Raw genomic sequence first — 26,896 nt, forward strand, 5'->3', positions numbered from 1 at the left:
TGGGGTTGCAGGATCCTGTGTTCCTTGGACCAGGATCTTAAGTTTAGCATGGATTTGAATCTCAACTCTATGGCACACCAGCTCTGCAACCTCAAGCAAGTTACTTATCCTCTCTGAGTCTCCTTCCTTGTCCATAACACGGGCTGAAAATAGCCAGTTTTAGGATTTAAAGATACCATAAGGTGCTTAGCACAACACCTGACACATAGTAGCCACTAAACAGACATTGGTTATTCCAACTGCCACTGACTTATCCATCTTGGTCATCACCATGCCTTGTGTGTCTTACAGAGCACCTGGTTCATAGCCGTCTACTCAGTAAATATTGGCTGAATAAATGAATTATGAATAACTGATAATGTCTGCTCACCTTTGCTCTGCCTACATTCAGGTGGGTTCCTGCCTCCTACTCCTTTCTCTTCCTCAGCCCCCACCTGCCATTTGATATTCTGACAGCCCTTGGATGCAACTGCTGTTACTTTCACCACTACTAAGACATCTTTCTCACTAGAATCCTCTTTTCTCCAATATTCTGGAATGCATTCCTCCTACAGTATTAATGTATATACAAAGTTTCTGACAAAGACACATGTCCCTGGAATTCACCTGGTTCTCTACTATCATTCAAGTCTTAGGGTAATTCCCTGCAAGGTTCCTCTCGATAATGATCTCTACTAGTGCCTCTGAAATCTCTAGATAAAAACAGCAACCTTAACAAATGCTGGTGAGGATAGGAGCAGCTGGACCTCTCACACATTGCAGTGGGAAAGTAAAATGGTAAGCTAAGCCTCTTTGGAGAACAATTTGGCAGTGACTTGTAAAATTAAACATGCAGTTACCCTTATGACCCAATAATTACTCTTGGGCATTTATCCCAGAGAAATGAAAATGGATAGTCACAAAAATCTGTACACAAATGTTTTGTAGCAGTTTTCTTCAGAATAGCCTCAAGCTGGAAAAATCCTAGAAGTCCTTGAAAGGGTAAATGGTTAGGGGGCACCTGGGTGGCACAGTCGGTTAAGCATCTGACTCTTGATTTTGGCTTAGGTCATGATCTCAGGGTCATGTGGGATTGAGCCCTAAGTCAGCCTCCACACTAGCTGGGAGTCTGCTTCTCTCCCTCTCCCTCTGCCTCTGCCCCTATATCCTGGTTTGTGCACTCTCTCAGATAATTAATTATTTAAATAAAAATTTAAAAAGGCAGGGGCACCTGGGTGGCTCAGTGGTTGAGTGTCTGCCTTTGGCTCAGGTAGTGATCCCAGGGTCCCAGGATCAAGTCCCGCATTTCTCCCTCTGCCTACGTCTCTGCCTTTCTCTGTATCTCTTATGAATAAATAAATAAAATCTTTTTTTTTTTTTTAAAGAAAGGGCAAATGGTTAAACAAACCATGATGTATCCATCCCATGGAGCATTGCTCAGTAATTAAAAGAACAAACGCTCGTCAATGTAATACAAATTTGGGGGGAATTATGGTGTGTGAACAAAACCCAACCCCAAAAGGTTACATACTGTGTGATTCCATTTATATAACATTATTGAAATGACAAGATGGTAGGGGGGTGGGTATGGTTATGAAGGGCTGCTCAGGGAGCATGCGGTGATGAAGCCATTCCCTACCTGGCCTGTGGTGGTGGCTAAACAAACCCACCCATGTGACAGAACTGTATATAAAACAGGAAATCAAGGACCAGTGAACTCTATTGACAACAGCTTTCCGGCAGTGATACTGTACAATAGTGATGCAGGATGTTACCTTGGGGGAAACTGGGTAAAGGGCACACGGGATCTCTGTTATTTCTTTATTTCTTTTTTTAAAGTAAGCTCTATGCCCAACATGGGGCTTGAACTCACGACCCCAAGATCAAGAGTTACATGTTCTTCCAACTGAGCCAGTCAGGTGCCCCATCTGTTTTCTTACAACTTCCTATGAATCTATGATTCTCTCACAATAAAAAGTTTCATTAAAAAAACCAACAATAGTATCTGAGTCAAAATTCTTTCACTCATTCTGTAATATTTACTGAGCACCTAGGAGTTACCAGGTATCGGGCTCAGGTGCTAAACCTGAGATGTGTGGTCCCTGCTTTTGCAGGGCTTACATTTCCAGTGGGAAATTTCACATACACAGGACTTAACCGGAACTAAAATATTGTGCAAGCAAAGCACACCTGTGTATGGCAAATATGGTAAACTGTAAAACAGCCTCTTTTTATCCCCTCATGGGTAGCATATGCAATCTTCAGGTGTGGGTGCCCAGAGCAGAAGCCTGTCACACTTTTCTTAGCTCAAGACCCACCATTCAGAAAGCCAGGAATTGCAACCTACAAGAGGATTCCTGCAAGTGTAATGACTGTGCATCTGCTCTCTGCTCTTGAATATCAAATCCACCACTCTCCATTGCTCCGAGCTTCTCTTTTCCTGTAATGTCAAGACTGGAGGGCTTTCCAGCTCCCAGTATAATTTGCCCAGAGGAGACCTACACAGGCATGACCACAAAGTGTTAAACAGAAACTGGCTTAAAGAAAAAAAAATCAACAGACAATATATGTCGCTGCATACCTTCCTGGATCACCTGCAGATTTTACTTCTTCAGGGAAATCCCTCCAAGGTCTGTTTCCCTAGGTCCTCAAAGATTTTCCACAAGATGTGCCTCCAACAACACCCAGAGCCTGAAGGGAGGCATGCTATCCAGAGTAGGTGCTTCTGAACAGCCCCCTATGTGGCACTAATACTAGAGAACAACAAGGTCATTCTGACACTTGTGACCCAGAATGGTGTGGTCCTTGGACCTGAGCCAGTTAGAAATGTAGACTCTCAGGCCCCGCCCCAGACCTAATGAAATGGAATAGCGTGGCAAACTGAGCTTGGGGAAGCACTGATTCTATATAGCTAGGTTCTCAAGCCTAGCTAATATACCGGAATCATCTGGGTTTTTTCTCTGTTTTATTATGAAATGTATCAAGACATAGAAAAACAAATAATACAATGAACATTTACAGACAGACTTGAAACCCCTGGGTACCCCTCTCTGATCCTACTGTCATCTCTCCCTCCCCTGAAATAATCACAAAATAATTTGGCTTATACTTTCCTGCTCATATTTTTCTATTTGTACTGTATGCTTATTCATAACCAATATACAGTAATACTTAGCATATTTTAAAATTTTACACAAATAAATACCATTCCTATGCATGTCTTACCACAACTAGCTTCTCTGATGGAACAATTTGTTGTTGATATTTGTACATGTCGATACCTGTAGCTCTGATTTGTTCACATATGCTGCTGTAGAGTATCCTTCTGGATTAATGTACCATTGTTCTTTGTACCAGTATCCTTCTGGATTAATGTACCATTGTTCATCTTCCTTCTGTTGGACATTTGAATTGTTTTCAGTTTTTACACAGCACTGTAATCAACATCCTTTTACATTTCTTCTTCAGTACAATGGCAATCACATCCCTAGATGACATACCTAGGAGTGCAACATATGACGCACATATGACCCATATGAAAAAATATATATTTGAGAGAAAGAGAGAGAGAGAAAGAGAGAGAGAGAGCATGGGTGGGGTGAGGAACAGAGGTAGAAGCAAACTCCCCACTGAGCAGGGAACCTGATCCGGGGCTTGATCCCAGAACTCTGGGATCATGACCTGAGCTTAAGGCAGCCACCTAACTGACTGAGCCACCCAGGCAGCCATGATTTGCCTATTTCTGATTCTTTGTCCATTCCCTTTCATTAGATTGTTGGTCTTTCCCTAACTGATCTGTAAGAATTATTGGTATGTTCTGAATACCAATACTTTCTGGTTAATAAATCACAGATGTTTTCTACGAAACTGGTTTTTCCTTCCCTTTTTTTTTTTTTTAAAAGATTTTATTTATTTATTCATGAGAAACACAGAGAGAGAGAGAGAGAGAGAGAGAGAGAGGGGCAGAGACACAGGCAGAGGGAGAAGCTGGCTCCATGCAGGGAGCCCGACGTGGGACTTGATTCCGGGACTCCAGGATCACACCCTGGGCTGAAGGCAAGTGCTAAGCTGCTGAGCCACCCAGGGATCCCCTGAAACTGGTTTTTCTTTTAAAAACCTGCTCCTGGTATCTTTTATCCTGCAGACATTAAAATTTTTTAGTGTAAAGATTTTCAATCTTTTCCTTTTTGGTGTTTGTTTTTCTAACTTAAGAAATCCTTCACAAAAAAAAAAAAAAAAGAAAAGAAAAGAAATCCTTCACCAAGGATTTTACGACATTTACACAATGTCGTAAAGACAGTCTCCTGTCACCCCCTGCAAGTGTTTTAGTTTGCTTTAAAAAAATTCATCTAAAGGGGCACGTGGATGGCTCAGTGGTTGAATATCTGCCTTTGCCTCAGGTTGTGATCCCGGCATCTGGGATCGAGTCCCACATCGGCTCCCTGCAGGGAGCCTGCTTCTCCCTCTTCCTGTGTCTCTGCCTCTCTCTGTGTGTCTCCCATGAATAAATAAATAAAATCTTAAAAAAAAAATTCACCTAAATATATAAATACCCAGTCCCTACCCCAAACCTCCTCTATCAGAATCTTCAGGAGTGGGATCTAAGCACCCATATCTTTAGGATGTTTTTTTTTTTTTAATTTGAGACAGAGCATGAGCAGAGGGGAAGGGCAGAGACAGAGAGAAATGTAGGCTCTCTGCTGAACAGGGAACCTGATGTGGGGCTCAATCCCAGAACTCTAAGATCATGACCTGAGCCAAAGGCAGATGCTTAACTGACTGAGCCACCAAGGCACCTGTATTTTTAACCAAAATAAATCCCAAAGATGGCCTGAGGAATGCTGGTAGACCCATTTCCTACCCACTAGGTGTCAAAGGAAGGCATCTCCTCTACAGAACCCTATAGAACCATTTCATCTCTGCCTCTTTCACTGGCTCATTCTTTCTCTTTTAGTTCCCAAACATGAAGTGCTCCCTAAAGTCCATCTTTTGAAGGACTTCACTTTTAGGGCATCGATATTACTGACAAATCTCAAATTTATAAGTATGGGCTTGATGTATGCTCGGTTACCTTCCCTACTTGTCCCAGAAGCATCAGAGGTCAGTGTTGTTTTTCTGAAACCGATCCAACAAGTGGTTTCTCACTTCCACCAGCACTCAATTATTTTCACAATCTCCAAGCTATGGAATGAATCGCTGTTGACATCTCCCTTTCAAGCTCTGCTGTCCATCCTCGAACATCACTGGTGACCATCCCCCTCCTCAGCCAGCCCAGTCCCTCCGTCCAGCAGGTCCTCATTGTCTGAATCCCAGATGCCAGCAACAGCCTCCTCAGTCTTCCTGTTTCCTCATCATACAGTCTTAGGGTGAAGAGACTTCCAGAGACCTCCAGCGCCACAGATTTGGGGACCATATGGGGTCCAATCTGTTATCTGTGATTGTGTATTCTCTACCAGATACTCTGTACTTCCATACCATTAGTGATCATAAACATGGTATGCCCCAAGGCCCTCCATTCTGGCTATTAAAGTTTTCTCCTTTTGGCTATTAAAGTTTTCCTCCATTTCTGGCTATTAAAGTGAATTAAAGTCCCTCACACCTGGATTTTCACCAGCTGGTCCTACATCTTTACACTTTCACTCTTCTACAATTTCTTTACCATCACAGGCCACCCTCCACACATCCCCATCACTGTGGGGTGGAGCCTGCTCCCCTTCCTCTGAACACTTCAGCCACTTTGCCTTTCTTCCTTTTCTTCAGCTCATGAGCAGCTTCTGGGTTTCTCATCTTAGGATCTATAATGCTCTTTCCAAACACCTCCTTCTTCCTGACCCACCTTCTGCTCTCAGGCTAGAAATTCTAAAGGAGGAGTTAGATTAACACCTGCCTCTTCCATTAGAGTATAAACTTGGTAGGGGCAGGATCTTCCTTGGTTTTGTTCAATGCAAAACCTCAGCACTTAACATAATACCTGGTACAGAGTCAGCTCTTAGTGGGGTTGTGTAAGAATGAATGAATGAATGAAAATAAGCCAGCTCACTCTTTGGGGCCATATAAAACAAAGGCTATAGGAAAGCCCTTCAAATATCTGAGGAGAGCCATCCTGTCTCCTAGGGCTTTTCTTCTTTACCAGGGGCCAGGAGTAACACAGGAGCTAGATTGGGTAGGGTGAATACATAGGCTGTTTCATAACTTTCTCTAGGGTCAACCTTGGAGAGCACCCCCATGTGCTCTCAATTTCACTATCAGCTGCTGCTGGAAGCGAACTCCATTAGACAGCATATTCATGAAATTTGTCTTGAGTCAGACATAAGAATATTATAAATGTTGCCTCAGATTAATATGAGAAAATTCATTTCAGAGATTAATATGATGCCAGTAATATGAGCAAACAAAGCAAACGCTATGGGAGCCATCGCAATGGAAGAATGGTGACCTCATTTACTAGCCATCAGTTCATGAAGTTCCTGTTTCCTATGCCTGGTAGCTGGTGTCTTTCAATAAGCAGGTAATACGATTAAGTGCAAGTGACAGGTGCTGTAACATTAAAAAGTGGATCAGGTACAAGTGCCAAATTCATCCCACTGTATACTTAAGGTCCTTGCAGTTTATTGCATGTAAATTATGGCACAAAAAATTCTTTAAAAAGTCATAGAGAGAAAACATAGAACTCTGACCCTAAACTTAAATATCCATATGTACAGAGAAACTTTATGTGCATAAGCATTGCCTGTATTTACTTAGCCCTGTCGCCCACCATTAGTTCACTGCTTGATCGCTCCTTCATGAGTCCTCAGTTTTGAAACTGTAAAATGGGCTTGATTAATGAATTAATTCAACAAATACCAATAACCATGGTATCTTCCTCATAGGGCTATTGGGTTTAATGAGAAAATACACATGGGGTCCCCGGGTGGCTGAGTCAGTTAAGTGTCTGCCTTTGGCTCAGGTCATGATCCTGGGATCCTGGGATTGAGCCCCTCCATCAGGCTTCCTGCTCAGTGGGGACTCTGCCTCTCCCTCTGCTTGCCGCTCCCCCTACTTGTACTCTCTCTGTCAAATAAATAAATAAAATATTTTAAAAAATACATATGAAGAAGCACTTAGCATGATTTCTAGTTTTAGCACAGGAACTCTTTGACTAAATAGGTTGTGCTCCATGCTTCTCATTACGAAGATGTATGTATGCTTAAAGAACAACACAAAGAAAAAAGTCTCTGTGACAAGCTAGAATTTGTTGTAGTCTAAAATTTTCACACTTTAAGAACGCAGCTGTTGGGGAGGAAAAATTTTTCCTCTATCCTCTTAGGTTCTGAAATTGAGGCCTAAACAGACAAAAAGATTAACAGAAATCAAGGCATAGATGTTTACTTTTTTTATTTTATGTGTGCTAGTGCTCCACAGAGGAGAAAACTCAAAGAAGCAGTTAGACTCAGGGGGTTCTATACCCTTTTTCAATAAATTGTGGAGAAGTGACTAGACAAAAGAAGGATTTGAGGCTTCTAAGAGTGGTAAATCATGGTAAGATAGTAAGGGGCAAAACTAATGGTAGATACAAATTATTTAGTAAAGCTTTTTTATGCAAACTCATCTGATGCCTTCTCTGTCTCTGGTGATAAGGGTTGTTCTCTCCCTCTAGATACAGGAGAAGAGAGGGGGCACCTTTACAAAGGGAAATTTTTGCCGTGCTTTTAAGAAGATACAGGGAGGGCAGAGAGTTCTTCCTGTGTGTTTTTCCCCATTGCCTTCAGCCTCAAAATAATCTTTATGCCAAAGTAGCATATTTTGGGGTGGCATATTCTGATCCCCTTCATAGCCAATACCAACATATGAAAAATTTCGTCTCAAGCATAGAAATAAATGCTCTGGAACTGACTGAATTTTACCTTGAGGTGACCTAGGAGAGGGGAGTGGGGGAAGTCCAGGTTACATTTTAAGTGATCTCTGTATTGTCCTTCTAATTTTCTGGATCAATTTAGATCCATTCCATGCTTATCTGTGCTCAGTTTTCCTGCAAGCACATTCAGACCACATTGAGGAAGGAAGAAACGCAGCTTACTTTGTGCTTTTAAGGTCAAACTATATTTTGAAAGGCTTTCTAAAACATTGACTTTGCTAAGCTACTCTGATTCTGAGATAGTCTAAGAAAATGAGACTATGAAGCCAAGGGTGAGAAAGAGCTTTAAAGAAAGCAAAGTAATACATAAACCAAACTTACAGAAATGTAGGAGGCAGAGTATTTTTAATAAGAATATTTATTACTATAGAAGATGTCAAGAAAACAAGTCTGCTTCCAAGGCTAAAATGAGACTTATAAATATGACTGTTAGCTAGGTGAATTTAGGGCAGGGCAGCCTAAATTATTTTCTTTTGATCCATAAGAGCAACGATTAAAAAAAATAATACTATCTAGTCACTATTTATAGTGTGTCCTTAAAGTGTTCTGTACTGTACTTTGAGATGAGGTGAGCACCAAAAATGGGTTGCTGGCCCTTGAGGACCATAAAATTTGAAAAATAGAAAACTCGAATAGTCAAAGGAATACAATTCTTAGCAATGGATAACCTCTTAGGAAACCTGATTGCGTTTAGCTGTTACTCCTCCAGGGGCTGCTGAACTCCGGGGTGAGTAGGGCACATGCAACTTTAGTTCCTGAGAAAGGGCCAGGATGTCCTGGCAGAGTGAGACCGTATTCCTCCTGGTTCTTAGATCACACGAAGCAGCAATGCAATTTTTAACTCCATGCCTAGCTTGATCAGTGAAGAGCCTCTCCTTCTGATTCAGGCCACCTCCCTTCCTGGGGATCTTACTACTCCTGTGCTGTTAAATATTAGCTCTAAGCTAACAACTCCCCAAACCAAAGCTCCAATTTGGATCTTTCTCTCTAACTGCAAACTTGGACTTCCAGGTGTGGGCCCTAGTTCCACAGACACCCAGGCACTGACCACACTCACATCCACTCCCACGTGTGGCTTAGCAAACTGCCACCTTTTCCCCAGTCATTCAATGTACAAGGTTCAGGGCAATCACCCCTAACTCCCCTCCCATCCAGCACTGGGTGGATCACTGGGTGCTGTTGTTGCTGCCTGCATAGCATTGCTTTTGAAAGTTGTATGCTTGTATCTGTGTATTTGTATTTTATTCTTTGAAGAGAGAATACACTCACCTTGGTTCAAAACCCACAAAGATAAAAGGTTGTACAGGGAAAGCCTCCCTTTCTCTTACCCCTTCAGTCCCCTATTTCCTCTTGTATATCTCCCAGAGATGCTTAACCATTGACAAAGAAAAATGCATATTCCCTTTTCCCTTTTTTCCACACAAATGGTAGCATGTTATACACAATTCTACTCCTTGTTTTTGTTATATTTTTTCATTTAATGTATCTTGGAGATCTTTTCAAATCAGTACCAAAAAAAAGGTCCTGTATTCTTTCTTTTTTTTTTTTAATTTTTATTTATTTATGATAGTCACTCACAGATATATAGAGAGAGGCGGAGACACAGGCAGAGGGAGAAGCAGGCTCCATGCACCGGGAGCCCGACGTGGGACTCGATCCTGGGTCTCCAGGATCGCGCCCTGGGCCAAAGGCAGGCGCCAAACCGCTGCGCCACCCAGGGATCCCTCCTGTATTCTTTCTTATGGCCACAAAGTATTCCTCTGAGTGGATGCATCATATTTTGTTTAACTGATTCCCTAGGTAATGGTTTTCAATCTTTTGCTATTGCTAATACTGCTGCAATGTTTAGCCTTGTATACCATTTTGCACCTATGGGCGTGTGTAGAATTCCACAATGTCTTTCATCCCTCACTCCTCCTCTCCTTCCCCATTTCCACGTTCTCTGCATTAGCTCAGACCTTCATCATTGCAGACAGAAGCCTCCTAGCTGGCACCTCTGCTCTATCACCCTTCACTTAACACCCAACAAATATTTAGTGAGCACTTTCTACATGCCAGATGCTCTGCTAAGACAGGCAAGAACAAGAGAGGAAAAACAAACAAAGCAAACCAAAACAGACCCCCAAAACTCCCCACCAAACTCCCTACACAAATCCTTGCCTGTCTCACAATCGTGGGAGCTGTGGGGGCTTATCAGTAAATCAGAGCACTCTCTTCTCTGTGTTTGGAATCAGCTAAGAGTTAGTGACAGGAGTTAGGAAAATGGAAGTCAGGATATCAAGTTCCTTACTATCAGAGTCTTACTGGTAAATGTAGTTGAGCCCAATAGCCAAATGGGCTTCCTATTCTTCCCTGTCCCTCCAGTTTAGACCTTGGAACAGGCCATTCAAGGGAAATTTGCCTGGAGGGTTGCCAGGGGAACTGCTGTTTCAGGACTGTCGAGCTTCAACAGGGGAGACTGAGGCAGATGGGCCACTACACCTGCCGCTAGAGGACTCAGGTGTATTTTTCCAAATAGAAACAGGAGAGGAGATAACATACAAGCTCTGTGGGCAATCAAGTTCCAAGAGCAAGAGGGGAAAGGGGAGCAGGGACAAGTTAGCAGTCCAAACTCTTCTCCCTAGGCAAGCAGAACGGAAAGTTTCTCTATGGAAACATGAGGACAGGGGAATAGAATTTCCCCCAACAGTAAACCAAAAAGCTTACTTTCTAGCACTGCATTTTAAATTTAAGTGGCCTTTCATTCAGGAACAAACTAGGTCCTTCAAGGGTTTTGGAAGCTGTTTTAAAAATGTCTAAGCACAAAACTGCCTAATATTTGTATAATGCCTTAAAGACAAACTCTTTCAAATACATGCCAATTTTTCTCAAAAGATCAAAAAGTAAATCACTGCCAATTCAGCCTTGTGGGGGAAATGAAATCTGAATTACACGTTGTAAGAAGTCCAACGTTTTGGTAGTATGTTGTAATGAATCATAGGAAAGACTGATTGTAAAAGATAATTCAGAGGGGATGATTAACTTTTCAAACTTCCTTCCGCTTTTGGCTGACATCCTTTTAAGGCAGAACGGCTCTGAAAACCATCTTTTGAATACCCTTGCTTAGTTTTTCCCTAGTTTACTGAACCAAACATGTCTAGGAAGAAATTTTACCTCATTTAGGGTCAGTAATGGTCCTGAAACAAGGTAGGAGTTGGGAGAAGTTAGGATTGCAGTCTTCTACTCTGCCTCCTGCCCTCCCTTCCCAGATGAAACTGCATGATTTTCAATGGTGTTCCACAGCTTCCTGGTCATCACATCCAGTTGTTAGATTGCAGTTCGATCTGCAAGTTTTTGGTTGCATTAGACACCATAAGCCAGCTGCCTGAGTCCCACCATGGGGGATCCCAATTAAATAGGTTCCTTGGGCCATGTTTTTGAAAAAACTTCCTAAGTTATTTTTGTGATCAGTCATAGACCACTCTGCATCTTGAAACCCTTCCACTGGCTTCTGTGACCCATTTGAATCCTGTTCTCCTACCTCCTGACAATTCCTTTTCTTCTCCAAGGCTGCTCTGCTCACCAGGGCAAACAAGAACTAACTCCTCTTCCCCTGGTAACATACTCGCCCAAAAAACCAGGCATGGATATGTGGCCCAGATCTTCCCCAGGGTTCTTCCAATGAATGGAAAAGATTTTTCCTCTTAAGTTTCATGCTCCCTGAGATCACACCACCCACTGCATGGTGACAACTCATAGACAGTAGGAGACAATGAGGCCAATAGACACGGAGAAGCAGGGCTAAGAATTGGGAGGATATGGGAGTTGAGAGAGAAATGGACTGACCTGGCAGCATTTGAGTTCTTGGATCTGGCCATTCCTGAAGCCAGATCGGTCCCTTTCCTTAGTTTGGTTACATGAACCCAGACATTCTCCTTTTTTGGCCTAAACTAATTTGAGTTGGATTTATATAACTTAAAACCAAGAAGACAGCCTAGTCCATGTCTTAATGGGCTCCTGGCCTTGTTCCTGTATGCAGCTGTGAAATTAACTTTGCCAAAGTAGGGCTCAAATCATCACTTGTGTGTCTCAGACACTATTCAGAGTCTACCAGTAGCCCAGGGATTAAGTACAACATTTTTCACAATATGGCCCCCAGTCTGACTTTCCAGACTTCCTACTACTGCACCACATAAGAGGCAAACCAAGATCTGGCCATCTAGAATATCACCCCCGCCCCTGCCTATTAAAGTCTATTCAAGAAAAAGAAAAGGAAGGGAGGTGCTCCTTTTTCAAGGTCCACTTCATATTACTGTGACTTTCCTAAGCATCTCCTGCCCCCAGAGATGTAACAGTACCCTTCCTCTGTACTGATGACATTTATCTAATGATCTTTGTCTTATTTTATCTTGGATTTTGCATCGCCTCATCTCAGGTCCTCTTATTAATGGCAAGACCAACCACTCAGCTGCCCAAGTCAAAACTCAGAGGGTCACTTACACCACCACCTGCACTCTTAATCTTCCCCTCTAATATTCCTTGAATCAATCCCAGGGTTCCTGCCACTCATTAGAACTCTTATATCTCCTCCCTGGACACTCTAATAGGGTCCCCTACCACCAGTCTTGTCCTACTATAACCTGGCTGTCTACTGACACTAGTTATTTTTCTAATAAGCAAGTCTGATGGATGCTATGCCCCAGCCTACAGACTCAAGACCAAACTTCTTAGTGAGTGGTTAAGCCCTCCCACTCGCCAGTGGTTGACTAGCTTCTGTCTACTTTCCGAAGCTCACTGCCTGGCCCTCCTCAAGAGGCACTGGCCAAATGAGACTTCACAGTTCTCTAAACACCCAGAGTGCTTTAATGCTGCTGGCCTTTGCACATATGGTCACCTCTGTCTGGGAAGGCCTCTCCCACTTCTGCCTGGTAAAGTTCCATTCTTCAAGAATTCCCTCCACTGGGAAACCTCCTTGGACTGCCCTAGAGTATTCCCTCAGCCCCCTTCATCTGGAAGGAGAGGCTTTCTTTGCATACCCAGTGACTACTAGCCCAGGGCCCAGCATAGCACACAAGGTGTTCAGTGAATTGTTTGATATCAGAATCTGTTCAGATTGGTGTTACTGTTATATTCTTCATTTGAATATGTATGCAAATACATTCATATATATCAAGATGCCCTGTGGACACCTAAACATTTAGCTCTTGATTGCATGGCTGAGCACCCTGAGGCTGAGTACCGGAGCTAGACAAATCTAGGTTCAAAAGCCCTGCCCTGTCACTTACAAACTGTGTATCTTGGACCGTCTCTTAACCCTTCTGGACTTCAGCTCCCTTATCTGTAAAAGGGAGTAACTACCTTATCGGATTTTTCATGAAGACCAAATGAGAAAACGTATTGAGGATGTTTGCAGACGTGCCTGGTGCACAAGTAATAAATACTGTTGAATGAGTTAATGAATGAATGAATTAGCGGCCCAGATTGGCCGCGGTTCTCAAAGACTCATCTTTCTAGCCCGTTTTCCAGAGAACCCAACATCTGCCTCCTGATAACAGTCAGTTTCAAGTCCGGCCTCTGAGTCTGGGGTCCAGTCCTCCACCCAGACTCGGTTCACCGCCCCCTTATCGCTGTAGCCACCCTCGCCGGACGGCTGCCAATCACCGGGGTCTAGTCCCACCCTTAAGTAACTCCGTTGCTCCCGCTGCATCTCATAGGCTCTCCCGAAGCCCTGCCCGCCCCTTGGATTGCGTCATGCGCGCGGAGCATTGTGGAGCTTGTAGTCTAGAAAAGAGGCGGCGCCGTGCGTGCGGGTGTGGACCAGCTCTCACCCAGAGCTGGGAGATCAGGCCAGCGGGCTGCGTGCGGTTCTCTTCACTGCACCCTGGGTAGATGGAGGCCCAGTCTCCTCTCCCTTGCCAACAACAGGATCATTTTGTGCAGATAATTCAATATTTACTGAAAATTTAGGCTTCAGTTTCAATCTCATATTCTCATTAAGGGGCCATTTATGGAAAGTATGGTGGTCATTCCGAAAAGCCCGAGGTGACTCTAGACTCGCCCTGGTTTCCTTGAAGAATCCAGGACGGAACTGGCAATCACGATTTTTTCTAAACGATGTGACCTTGCACTTTTAAAACTGCATTATCTCTTCAGATTGTAAGTGCTATCAAAGATTCCCCATTGCTTAAGATGTGAAGTTCAGACCCCTTGGTGAGGAATCGAAGCTGCTCCTATTTTGCATTTATTTAATTAGGTATGGTCACTTTTGTGAAAGCAGCATTTCTCAGCCTTTGTGGCTTATGATAATCACCTGGGGAGCTTTATAAAGCATTGGGCTTTGTGTCCCACCCCAGACCTAGGATCTTGGAGGGATGGCTCAAGCTTCCTTGTTCTTAAAGCTCCCAGAGTTGATTCTCACGTGTAGTCAGCATTGAGAACCCCTGGTTTAACGCCTGTCAACTTTGCTGGAACATATTTTCCATGGATCTGAGCCTTCACTCTGTAGTTCCCTGAGTTAAAAGTGGTCTTCTTCCCCCATTCCTGCCCTGGCCAATGCTCATCCTACCAGGCTGATCTCAACTATTACCCCTTTTCTTCCCGGGGTAGAGAGTATTTACTTCTAAAGCCCTTTATACTTGGTTCTTTACACGCAGGACTGGAGTTATCTGGTTACTGTCTGTCTCCCTGGATAGACTCTAAGTTTGTGAAGGCAAACACCTGGAAGAGTCCTCTTTCACCTACTCCAGAGCCACTGAATCAGTCTCTGGGGTGGGCCTCGCATAGGTTGTTTATGCTCCACAGGATATTCTGATCCCTCCCCCCAGATACGAATTAGCTTCACAAAAGCACTGGGTACAGCAGGTATTGATAAATATTTGTCACACTGAAATGATGAGGCACCTCATTTATTTTTAAGTCAATTGTATTGTTGCAACTAGCTGCCTCAGATTCCGCTGGAGAACTAAGTACCCTGTCTCATATTCTCCTTTTCATTCTCTTATTCATTTGTCCAACAGATATCTTTGTACATCATAACAAGGCCTTGAGGATTCAGGAGTAAACAGGAAAACACAGTTACCACCCTATGGGACTTCAGTCTGCTCACACATTAGTTAATACTATACTTATTTTTATTACTTCTTCTGAATAATATTCGAGTTTTTTTCCCCCTTGTAGATATGATTTGCTACTTAAGGATAAGGACATTGTCTTATTCTCTTATATCCCCCAAATGCTTCTGGCACACAGAAGAAATTCTGTAAATGTTTATTGAATCAAGGCAACACATTTCATAGCACTTGTCACAATTTATTTGCATGATTATCTGATGAATGGCTATCTGTCCCATGAGCTGCAAATCTCCTGAATCTATTTTGCTCACCATGCCTGACACAGGGCCTGGCCAGAGTGGGTGTTCAGTGACTACTGCCAAGTCAAGAAATAAATACACAAGGAGGGTATCATTCACAGAAAAGAAATCTCTGAACCAAAAACATCCAATCCCTTCTCCCTCCCTATCCTCCCTGAAAAGTTAAAATGTATTTGCTTCCTGAGCATTAAGGGATTTCAAGTTAGAGTGAGCGTGGACCCAAAGATGATGCTTCTTTTACTTACTTACAGGTTGACCTGGGACTCTACTTCAGGGTCTTTTGTTGGCCATGTCTGAAGAGGCTGGATGCCAAAGGAGAGAGACGACTTGGCTTTCCACAGAAGGGTTTGTGCCATCTGACTCCTACAGGACCCTTTCGTCAGTGGATCCATCAGTGGACCTGGAGGCTGAGGTGCCGAGCTGAAGCAGAAGGAGTTGGGAAAGGTACTGAGAACAGGAAAGAGGAATGGCAGGCCAATCACTGGCCTATTCTGGCACTCTTACCTAGAAGCGGGCCCCATTAGGAACTCAGGAGGCGATGAGGCCAAGGCACTTCCAAGGCCCAGGTACCCCACCAAGACTGCATCCCATCCTCACTGTGCAGAGTGATGCCCTTGCTCAATGTGGGAGAGGAAGGCATGCACCCCAGGACCCATGAAATCCTGTCACATCCCTCCATACTGAGCAAAGTCATCCACAATGTCAAGGAGTGGAAGAAGGAGAAGGAGAACCAGGGAGCACTCAAGCTGCCACAGGCTCATTTAGAAAAAGGCAACATTCGTTCAATAAGAGAAAGTTCTGTCTAGGGTGATTTTGGAGAAGAACTAGAGGTTATCCACTCTGTGAATCCAAGAGTACTTGGTTTTCTCTACTTATTTCCAATTAAAATATGCTAGAAGAGCCACCAAAAGGGCATCAACACTAGACAGGAAGGACCAAACCAACACTCTAAGACTAATGGCATATGTAGCACATAAGCAGCAAAAGCCTGTTGAATAAATAAATGAGCTGCACATGAGAATAAATTGAGAAATGTGTTCCTTCAACCTGCCTGCTCTTTTCTCTGAGGACCCAGTGAGGAAAGTGGGAAAGGTAGTTCTGGGATTAAGGGGCTGCTTTGTTAGGGAAACACAGGCATCTCAGCTCTGGACTGGAATTATTCTCTGAGCCAATTAGCAGCCAGCCTTCTTCCCTCACCTCTACCTCCAGTGACAGACAAATAAGCAAACTAAATCCAATTACTTGGAGATGCAAAAATAGAAGTAAAATGCCATCTGAGATGGCACTTTGGTCAAAAGGGACTCTTTAGAATGTCTTCTTAATAAAGACTGTGGCAAGGCAAAACACAGAAGGCCTACTGGCTCAGGCAGCATTATCAATGAGGAGGTGGCATCTGCATAGGGAACCACCAGCCTGCTGCGGAGCTGGATGCCAAAGGAAGGGCGTCTATACAGCCTCGCTATGTGAAGCCAGAAAGGCACTGCCCACTCCCAAGCTGCTACAGTGGTACCAGCTAGGCTGCAGGCATGTTAAAAGAGAAAAAGTTCACTATTGTCAGGCTCCTCTGCCATTCCTCCTCTGTGAGTGGTGACCTAGCTTCCCCCGTGGCCTGTCCTGGGCCTGAGAATCCGTGTGCTGCATACCTGAGCCAGACTTCCAGATAATCTCACCCCAGGATGGCTTTAGGCTACTTATCTCGCAGCTAGACAGACATCAAAGGCTCAAGCCTTCCACATCTGACAAATGGCAAGAAGCCAAGGTTCTGGGATGTTATCAGTTGTTCTTTACTCAGTGGGACTCTCTGCCCCCAAGTCTTCTGAAACCCAGGCTCCCTAGAGTTTATGGCTGCCTTAACAATAAACCACAAAGCAGGGCTTCCGGATGAGAGATACATTTTTTTGTTGTTGTTTCCTTTTGAAACTTCTAGATTTTTTTAAATTACAAAAAAAGAGAAACTTACATGCAAAATATTTAAGAGAGTGCTCCTAAAAGAAACCCATAAAGGAACAGAAGAAGCAGGGCAGGGACTTGAAGTTTCATTTGCAGGCAAAGTCCTCTGCAGGGAGGGCTTTGGTTTGAGTGAGCTGGGCTGTCCTAAGTGGCCACATGTGACAACGGAGCAACTGATAGGTGGGCAAAGTGAGCTGTGGGAGCATAAAATACACACTGACTTGGAAGATAATATACATAAAAAAGGATTTAGGACATCCCATTAATAATTTCTATATTGATTACATGTTGAAGATAAAGTTCTAATATTAGAATTAATTTTAATGTGGCTACTAGAAAATGTAAAATCATCTATGTGGCTCACCTTATATTTTGGACAGTGCCCTTCAAGGTAGACTGAGCCTCAGTTGTCCTGCCTGAGACAAGGAGCTGAGGGCCACGGGTGGGGTTGGGGGGCAAACCCCCAGTTACCCATATGTGCAGAGCAGCTGCAGGGGAGTGAGGGCAGCGCACCTGAGAAGACTCAGGCTGGTGTGGGCATTGGAGCCACAGCATATTGAAGAGGAGAGGAGAGGGGAGAAGAAGCCAGAAATAGTGAGGGGACCTGAGGGGATCTGACGGGGCCCACAACTTCCCCACCTCCACTCTCTTACCACTTCCGGTTAACAGAGCCATGCGATCCCTAATGATCCTTTCTCTACTTATCTGCAAAGCTTTGTGTGACATGTATGTTTACAGACTGCACAATGTTCTGTGCCTGCTTTTCTACCTAAACAGTCTTAACATCTCTGTATATCAGTCACTACAAGTACATTTTTTTAAAAGTTTTACTTATTTAAGTAATCTCTACACCCCATATGGGGCTTGAACTCATGACCCTGAGATCAAGAGTCACATGTTCCACCAACTGAGCTAACCAGGTGCCCCTACAGGTGCATCTTTAATATGGAACATTACAGAATGAGATAACCTTATGTATTGCTTACATTCCACCTATTTTAATCTTCAAATACTTAGAATATTTCATTGTCTTAGCATGTGATTCTCCAGCACTTGAATCTAAGTTTGTTTAAAAATACTTAAATGCTAGTTCTTTTAGTCTTTGCTATCATTTACTTTTATCCTTTTGCCATAACTCTACTCTGCGAGTTTCATCTTTTTCATCCTTTCAGCTAATTCCTGGGCTTCGTTTTCTAACTGTTCGTATTCCGTCCCATCACTGTTATTTTTAATCTTTTTATTCATTTGTTAGCTTTTTTAGTCTTAACTTTCCAATTTACAAAAATGTATGTTCCTCTTAATCTCCTGACATTTTATTATTTTTAAAAAAGATTATTCATTTATTTATTCATGAGAGACACAGAGAGAGGCAGAGACACAGGCAGAGGGAGAAGCAGGTTCCGTGCAGGGTGCCCAATGCAGGACTCGATCCTAGGTCTCCAGGATCACGCCCTGGGCCGAAGGTAGATGCTCAACTGCTGAGCCACCTGGGCATCCCAAACTCCTGACATTTTAGACTTATGGTCTCACTACTGAGTATATCTAGCAGTTGAGAAATTTCTTGGAAGGATGGCAGAGCAAGTGTTCATTGGCATAACTACCTGGAACCCATGAAAGTAAGTAAAAATGGCCCAATATACAGAAGAAACTTATTGCAATAAGAGAGTGGCTGAATTCCATGCTCTGAGGATCTGCTGTATACAATAGGTGTGGACAAATTGAAAGCGAACACCGAGTTCTGCCTATCTGATGGAAGGTGAGGGCCGTGAGGAAGAATGTTCCAAGGGCCTGACAATGCCTGATTTGGAGGAATGAGGACTAGAAGCATGGACAACACTGGGAAAAAGCCGTTTCTTCTTTTTTGCTTCCCCTGTCCCAGAGTGCTAATAGGAGGGCTTGCCTAATCTGGGGAAAGGTTGAAGGCGAGAGGAAAAAGTAGATCTTAGAAGCATTTGACCTTCTTCAAAGATATTAGCTAAAAGTCCACCAGAAGAAGGCCCAAAGGAAACCACACTGACCCAGGTCCTCTTTGGAGGGGCCCATTTGCCCTGAAGTGGGGGGTGGTGGGGTGGGGTTTGGAAATTCAAGGTGAGGGGCTCCCTGGGTGGCTCAGTGGTTTGGCACCTGCCTTCATCCCAGGGCGTGATCCTGGAGTCCTGGGATCGAGTGCCACATCAGGCTTCCTGCATGGAGCCTGCTTCTCCATCGGCCTGTGTCTCTGCCTCTCTCTGTGTGTCTCTCATGAATAAATAAAATCTTTAAAAAAAAAAAAAGGAAATTCAAGGTGAGTCCTGCTATGGGCTCACAAACCCCCCATGTACAGGGGCCTGGCTGATGGGAGGGAAAGGAAAGCATGAGGGGGGAGGAAACACAGATGGCATATTCCCACTGCCTCTGGACCCTTCCTGCTTCCTGAGGAGCATCCAGGCCAGCCCTCCAGTGCCAGCTCTGAAAGAGGATTCACCACAGCTCAGATGATGGGGGAAGGGAGTCAGGGAGAATCTGCCCATGTTATTAATGGGTAAACACAGACCCAGACAGAACTGCTTTAATTCCAAAATGAACACACAGGAATAAATGAGGACAGGACACTTGAAAAAAGGTTTTCAAAAGACAGATGAAGAGTACAGATCAGAAGACTTTGGACAGGTATCAAATGAAAAATTTAACAGCTTTGTTTTCTCAAAAAAAAAAAAAAAAGAATTCTCTCAAAACAAAAGATCAAATAATACAACAGACAGACTTCACATGGCTCTAGATAAAATGCCTTAGAATGTGGCTGGGAAAAGGTTGACTCACAGCATCCATGTGCTTTCTGGGAGGGCGCGTGGGCCTGGCGGAGTGGCAAGGAGGGTGTCTCTGAGCAAATCTCTGTGTAGGGAGGCTTTGGCAGGTACCTGGGTTTTTACTGGACTGAAGACAGGTTACAGTTTTCTCCTCTTCTGCTGTTAACTCCCAAATCCTCAGTGTGCCTTGAGTGTTGCTAGTATCTGGGTCTTAAGGTAGGTAAGTAAAGAGAAACATGGCCACCTTCTCAGCTCCCTGCTGAAGGCCATGAGGAAGCAACTGCAGCCACTGAGTGGGACTCAGCCAAGTGCTCCAGTTGGGGACCAATGCTCCAATTAGGGACCACTGCCAGGCCCAGTGATATAGCAAGAAATAGACCATGAAAGGATGCAACTGAGGCCTAAGTGCTGTCTCACATGTTGGTAGGTAGACCCCTGCATGCAGCAAAATGATGCAATAAGGTCTCAGTTCTGGCTCCTTCCAGGAGGCCAACCTGCCCTTTGGATCACAGAGCTTCTGGTGAAATTCCCAGAGGAACCTGGAAGGTTTCTGGGAGCCACACTCATTCCCTTGCATTCTTGATCTTGCACATTATTCCTTGCCCTGATTGTTGGCTGAAAATAATCTTAAAGCAAGTGCAAATCGTCATTCTTGCCTCTGTTCAAACCAAGAGCAGCTTTTGGGATCTGGGCTGGCTCTGCAGTCAAGGAAGCAGATCAGGGCACAAGAAGGCAGATTCCCTCTTTCCCCAAATGTTACGCATTTGTTTGCTATAACCTTGTCTCATCCCTCCACTAGAATGTCCAATTCATGAGCGCAGGAACCCCACTTGTCTCATTCATGGTGTGTCCCCAATGCCTAGGACACAAAGTGCTTGATAGTTGCTGAATAAGGAAGATACTCTTTTGGAATAGGGAGGCGACACGACGTCAGACTGGCTGTTCCTGAATGAGGTCACTGGTGGCTTCGATCAGACTGCTGTGGGACCTGCTCTATTTCTTTGCCAGTCTCTGACAGGCAGCTACTTTGTGAGACCTGTGAAAAGTGCATGGAGCAAAGACAATCTATCTGCAAAACATCAATCTAGGCTGCTAGTGGCATGACACTGGAAAACACTCAATGGCTGGAAGGCCTCCTAAAGACACTTTTCTCTCCCATCATAAAATGCAAGACAGGTACTTATGTTCTAACTTCCATTTGTGCTAAAACTGTAGAATCACTGGACACATATAGTTGGCAGATCTACTTCAAGCACCGAGCTAAAGCCGAATTTCTCATTTTCACCTCTGTAAGGGAGGTGTGCTAACTTGATCAATATGTCTAATTTATTTTTGCTGTGATTGAAGAAAGATGCAATTTGTGGCAGATACTGTAGGATGACTTGCTGAATACCCATTTCAACCCTATTCCAGGGTACAAAAGTTAGAAAGCTAGAAGGTCAATGCCTTACCCTTCTCTACAGTTTGGAGTTCTGGAGAGGAATTAGATTCCACACTTCAGAGGCACTCATGGGAGCCTCTTGCTCAGAACGAAGCCTGGCAGATTCAGAAAGAGGACACAGGGCACCATCTTGCTTTTGTGGGCTGGAGCTATTGTGGTTCTGGAGTCAGTAACTAGTTGATCCTATTGCTTTCTGAAGCCAGAGTGGCATCTTTGGGATCGAAGCAGAGTTGCTAGTGTGGTTCTGCAGTGAACTAAGCTAATAGAAGCTTCTTGATTCATCAGCTTCTTATTATAAATGGCAGCCTTCCTGGTCATGGCAGAGCACAGTGGTTCTGGGGTCTCGGAGTTGTTCTGGGTTCAGACTAGAGTTTGCTATCCACCCTGCCAACAACTTGGTGAGCACTTAATTCCCTATGTCACTAAGAAACCTCATTCTGCTTATACTAGTAGAGTGGATTCTCTTGTCTGCAACGGATTCCTGACCGATAGGCCTCTTTTTTTTTTTTTTTTTTTTTTTTCCGATAGGCCTCTTAAAGTGATCTTTGTCAGACTGAATTTTGAGCCTAACAGTTCACGTGACTCTGTGCAGAGTAGGGCAGGATTTTCTTCTGGTGGGTGCAATGGTGGGCAATTCCTCCAGGGGCAGCAAGAGGGTATACACTTTTACGGAATACGTACACATTTTGCCTTTTGAATATAAAAGACAGCATGCTTGCAGCACTAAGCATTTCTGCTCAAGCAGCAAAGAAGTGCGAAAGGACAACCCAAAGAATGGTGTGCTAGGTGGGGAACCTTCTCAGGTCACCACCGTGGTGGGTAATGATTATGTTCTTCCTGTCACTGACAGCCTTAACACTGCTTTGCACCTTTTCAAGTGTGCCGCCAAAAACTGTTATATCCCCACGTGTGCTGAGAACACAAAAGAGTTGAGAAATACTGGTCTTAACCTATAGATACTTTGACATCTCCAGTAATACAAATTTTATTGCATCTTGAAGTAAGCCATGCTGGCATAGGGCACACAGACCGCAGGGATGTACTTTTCATGTGTTGAGCCCAATTTGGTTTATTATCTTTCATACCCACTGTGATTTTAGGTCTAGCCCAGGGCCATACATAGAGCGGAGTGGCCATGATTCCTTTTTCATTTGACACACTTTCAAATGTGGGCAGGCAGCTATTATATCCGCTGTGAATTTTCTCTTTTTCAAGTAAAACACTCCCTTCTCCCTACTGAAATCTTTTCTCTTTACTGGATCATTCCCATCGGATAAAAACATCTTTAAAAAACAAAAGCAGAAAACCTCAAATCTAAACCAAATAAAACAAACCAACAATTTTTCAACTCACTGCCCCTCTGCTCCTGACAAGAGCTAACTATATTCAGTTTCCAGTTCCTCTCCTTTATCTCCTGAAGCCAAGCCAGTGAGACTTTCGTCCTCACTGTTCCAAAGGAATGACTCTTGTCAAAAGGCCCCAATGATCCCATGATGTTAAACCCAGTGGTCAGTTCTAAGTTCTTCTTGTCGAACGTTATCAGCAGCATTTGACACAGAAAATCATGCCCTGTTTTTTTTTTTGTTGTTGTTGTTGTTAATTTATACTGATTTCTCCAAAATTAAAAAAAAATAATTACAGCATGTATCCATGATACAGTGGTTTTGCATTTAAGTCTCAGAGTCTGAATTTAACTTGGGGTATATGTGAACCATTAATAAAAGTCCATCAAATCACAGATGTCCTTCCTAAGAAAGTTTAGTTAGTGATTTCTTTTTCCTAAAGTCTCCTGGTATCCCTTTTTTCCCCTACGTTTTTTCTTTTATTTCACTGTGATTTATAGTCGCATTATGGAACAAACAAAAACCTTGATGAGTTCTTTCAAAAATTTCCTACCCGAAATCCATCTGTGCACTTTCAATGAGGGATCCACAGTACAGACCACACATGGCTACTGAGCACTTCAAATGTGGCTAGTCTGAATTGAGATACTGCAAGTGTAAAACCAGAGTTCAAAGAAAGTATTGAAAGAAGGAAATTATCTTCATTATTTTTAATACTGATTATGTGTTAACGTGGTAGTATTTTGGATATATTGAGTTAAACAAAATAAACGATTAAAATTAATTTTACCTGTTTATTTTTACTTTTTAAGATATGGCTAATAGAGGGGGTACCTGGCTGGCTCAGTCATGTAGAACATGCAACTCTTGATCTCTGGGTCATGAGTTCAAGCACCATGTTTGGGGTGGAGCCTACTTAAAAAAGATATGGCTACTGGAAAATCTTGAATTCCATTTGTAATTCTACACATTTGCTATTATCAGAAGTCACTGTCACTTGTTCTTTTTCACTTAACATATATGAACATCCTAGATATCTTTTCAAGTCAGAAAACAAAGATTGGCATAAAATTATTAGTATTGTATTGATGTGCTCCCCATGGACTTTTTTTTTTTTTTACTTTTATAAGCAATCCTACAGGAGGAGCCTTTAACATAAACCTCCTTGGGCAGTGACACCTCATTGCTCACTCCCATTTGCTTCCTGTCCTCTGAGATCTCAGCTCTAGAGATTAGCAGATGTGCAGCTCACATTTTCCCATACCTCTACACTTGCACATGCTGCTTTAGAATTTTTTTCCCATAGGAAAACCAGCAGTGAGTCTCACTGTACAGGCCAAATCTCTTATAATTTTCTTATAGCATTGTTTGTCAGGCTTCATCTCTGTTTAGATATTCAGCTCTGGAAACCAGACAACCAAACATAATTTCTCATACTAACCTTCTAAAGCAAAACAAATTTGACTATTGTCTTCCTCCAAGAAAGGAAGCTGGTTTGTATTAACTTAAACTCTTGGTGAATAATAAAAGTTGTTTTTTCCCTTCTCTTAGGAGAACAGACATAATATGAAAATTAATTTTCTTCTGTTGGCCCTAAGAGCCCATTATGTCAGCCTAATATAAGACAGCTCTTAATAATCCTTCCCAGGAAGACTGCTGCTTTTCCAAAAGAAAACTGACAGCAGCAGATTTATTTGTGATTAAATACTTAAGGGCCCGATGCGGACCAGAAGAATAACTACATAATATAGAGAAATGAAGATTATGAAAACAGTCCATGTTAAAATAATTGTTACAAAACTACCTGGGGGGGTTTGAAAGAGTCTCCTGGAAAAACAGAAAAAAAAAAAAAATCTAAGAATCTGAAAGTCAGGAGAAACATAAGGAAGAAGAAAGCAACATAATGCATAATGGATAATTCTTCTTTTCTGACTCTACCTTGGCCTTAAAATCCATGTTCAGGAACAAGAAAGCATTTGTCTTGGCATCAGATTTGTTCTCACAAGGAGTATATGCATTACTAACAAGGAAGCCACTTTGTACAAAGCAATATTTGAGAAAGTAGAAAATATGTTTTTTTTTTTTAAGATTTTATTTATTTATTCATGAGAGAGACAGAGAGAGAGGCAGAGACACAGGCAGAGGGAGAAGCAGGCTCCATGCAGGGAGCCCGATATGGGATTCGATCCCAGAGTATCCAGGATTAGGCCCTGGGCTGAAGGCGGTGCTAAACCACTGAGCCACCCGGGCTGCCCAGAAAATATGTTTTCTATTTGTGACTCAAAATCTTGTCTATGTAGGGCTCTGCACCCACTGTGGCTAAACTTAGTAAGCATCCTTTAAATGCTCAACTATGGTCGTCTTTTACAATGAGAACTAAAAAATACAGAAAACCCAATGCTGTGACTCTGGGTGGCATCTGGGTATCTATTTTGGAAAGTTTCCCAGATGTAATGGCATTTTTCTTTTTTTTCTTCTTTTCTTTTCTTTTTTTTTTTTTTTTTTTGACCAACCCAGTTTCCATTCCACTTCTGGTAATATAGCACTATGGTTTTTCCTTTGGGCAATCACTGCCTCTTGGTCTCTGTGAATGGAAGTGATCTAATTCCTCAGTTCTGGGTATGGCACTTGACCCAGGCCTAGCCAGTTAGCATGTCCTACCCACTTCTAGTCAAAAAGACTGGTTCAGGGATGAGTATGCAACACAAAAGATCCCATGAATTTCAAGCTTGGGAAACATGCTCTAGAACTATTGAGAAAGAGGCACTAACTTTCTGCTGGGATTGTACACTGGTAGAAAGTAAGCCCAAAATGTTAATTTTCCTTGCCTCCATGAGGAAAGATCTTGAAAATAAAGTCAACCCTGAAAATGAAGAAAGCCTATGGATGATAAAAATAGAGCACCTGGATCTACCCTCTCCCACAGCTTGCTTGGTCTACTCCACAATTTTGCAATTCCATGAACCAATAATTTTTCTCTGCTTGTCATTCACAGACCCTGATAATCTTAAAAACAAACAAACAAATCAACTAGTGAGGTGCTGGTCACAAAAGATGTGATGCATTATTAGTCCTGCTTGTAGCTCAAAAACTGTTCGATGATCACAACTGGGTAGCCAGGAATAAGAACCACTTGACCACTGAGTCTACACCCCACAATCCAAGCCACCACGTTTCACCTGGCGTCACAACCAGCATTGTTGCTGCGAGTAGCTATGAAAGCAGAATCATGAATGATGAGTGGTCGCTATAATGAGGCAAACTTTGACTTTCCTATTAGGGAAAGACAATAGAGTTGCCCAATAACAAAAAGGCTTGCAGTAGTGGGCTCCTTGAGCTTAGACGTAATAAGCAGAAGGTGACTGGCGACGAGGGCTGTTATAAAAAAGATGCCTCCATTGCCCTAGTGGGGTAGTTTCCAAAGTCTGTCCCTGGGCCAGCAATACTGTAAGCTTGTTAGAAATACAATTCATGGACCCATCCCAACCCGACCTAGTGAATCAGAATCTGGGGGGTGTGGCCCAAGGAACCGTTTTAAGAAGCCTTCCTAGTGATTCTCATATATGTTAGGTTTGAGAACCATTGTATTAGATGAGAGCGAGCCCTGGTTCCCAAACACAGTTTCCTGAGCCCCAACCCCAGAGATTCTGATTCAGCTCACTTGGGGGGTGGGCTTGAGAATCTGCATTTCTAACAAGTTGATACTGCTGGTCCAGGGGCCACACTCGAAGAACAAAGAATGAAGAACTGAAGAACTGCTGAGAAGCTAACCCAAGTGATGTCTACAGTTCTAGTCAATGTTGACAGTCTTTGATCTTTACAATTTGCCTTTCAAATTCAATCTGACTGTGTAACCCTGCTAATACTGTGGCTTATATGTGGTTTGGCTCTATGAAGTGTTGCAGCCAAAATGACACAGCACAGCGATAGAGGAGTAATTAAAATAACTCAAGTTCATTAACTATTTCTTGATCACCACAAAGTCACGAAAGATAACAGGTATATGCCTTATATATATCTTTGAGCAACAAAAACAACAGGCAGACCTATAGCCTCCCTCATCCAAAGTAGGTGTTTCTGTACCTCTCACCTCTAAACACCCCCTCAACGTATTTTATCAGCCAGTTCTCACCAGTGCCCTGTGTACCTACA

At 43.1% G+C, this 26,896-nt stretch overlaps 1 protein-coding gene across 2 annotated transcripts in view; it reads right to left on the minus strand.

Annotated features, from left to right (window-relative positions):
- The window catches only part of GARNL3 (GTPase activating Rap/RanGAP domain like 3), a 146,532-nt gene that overhangs the window by 114,885 nt on the left and 4,751 nt on the right, over positions 1–26,896 (minus strand). For both annotated transcript variants that reach the window (XM_025475197.3, XM_025475196.3), the window contains exon 2: positions 15,474–15,644. In XM_025475197.3, the coding sequence (XP_025330982.1) occupies positions 15,474–15,644 (171 nt within the window). The remainder of the gene's footprint in view (positions 1–15,473; positions 15,645–26,896) is intronic.

The sequence above is a fragment of the Canis lupus genome, chromosome 9 (assembly GCF_003254725.2).
Source record: "Canis lupus dingo isolate Sandy chromosome 9, ASM325472v2, whole genome shotgun sequence".
NCBI classification, from domain to species: Eukaryota; Metazoa; Chordata; class Mammalia; order Carnivora; family Canidae; genus Canis; species Canis lupus.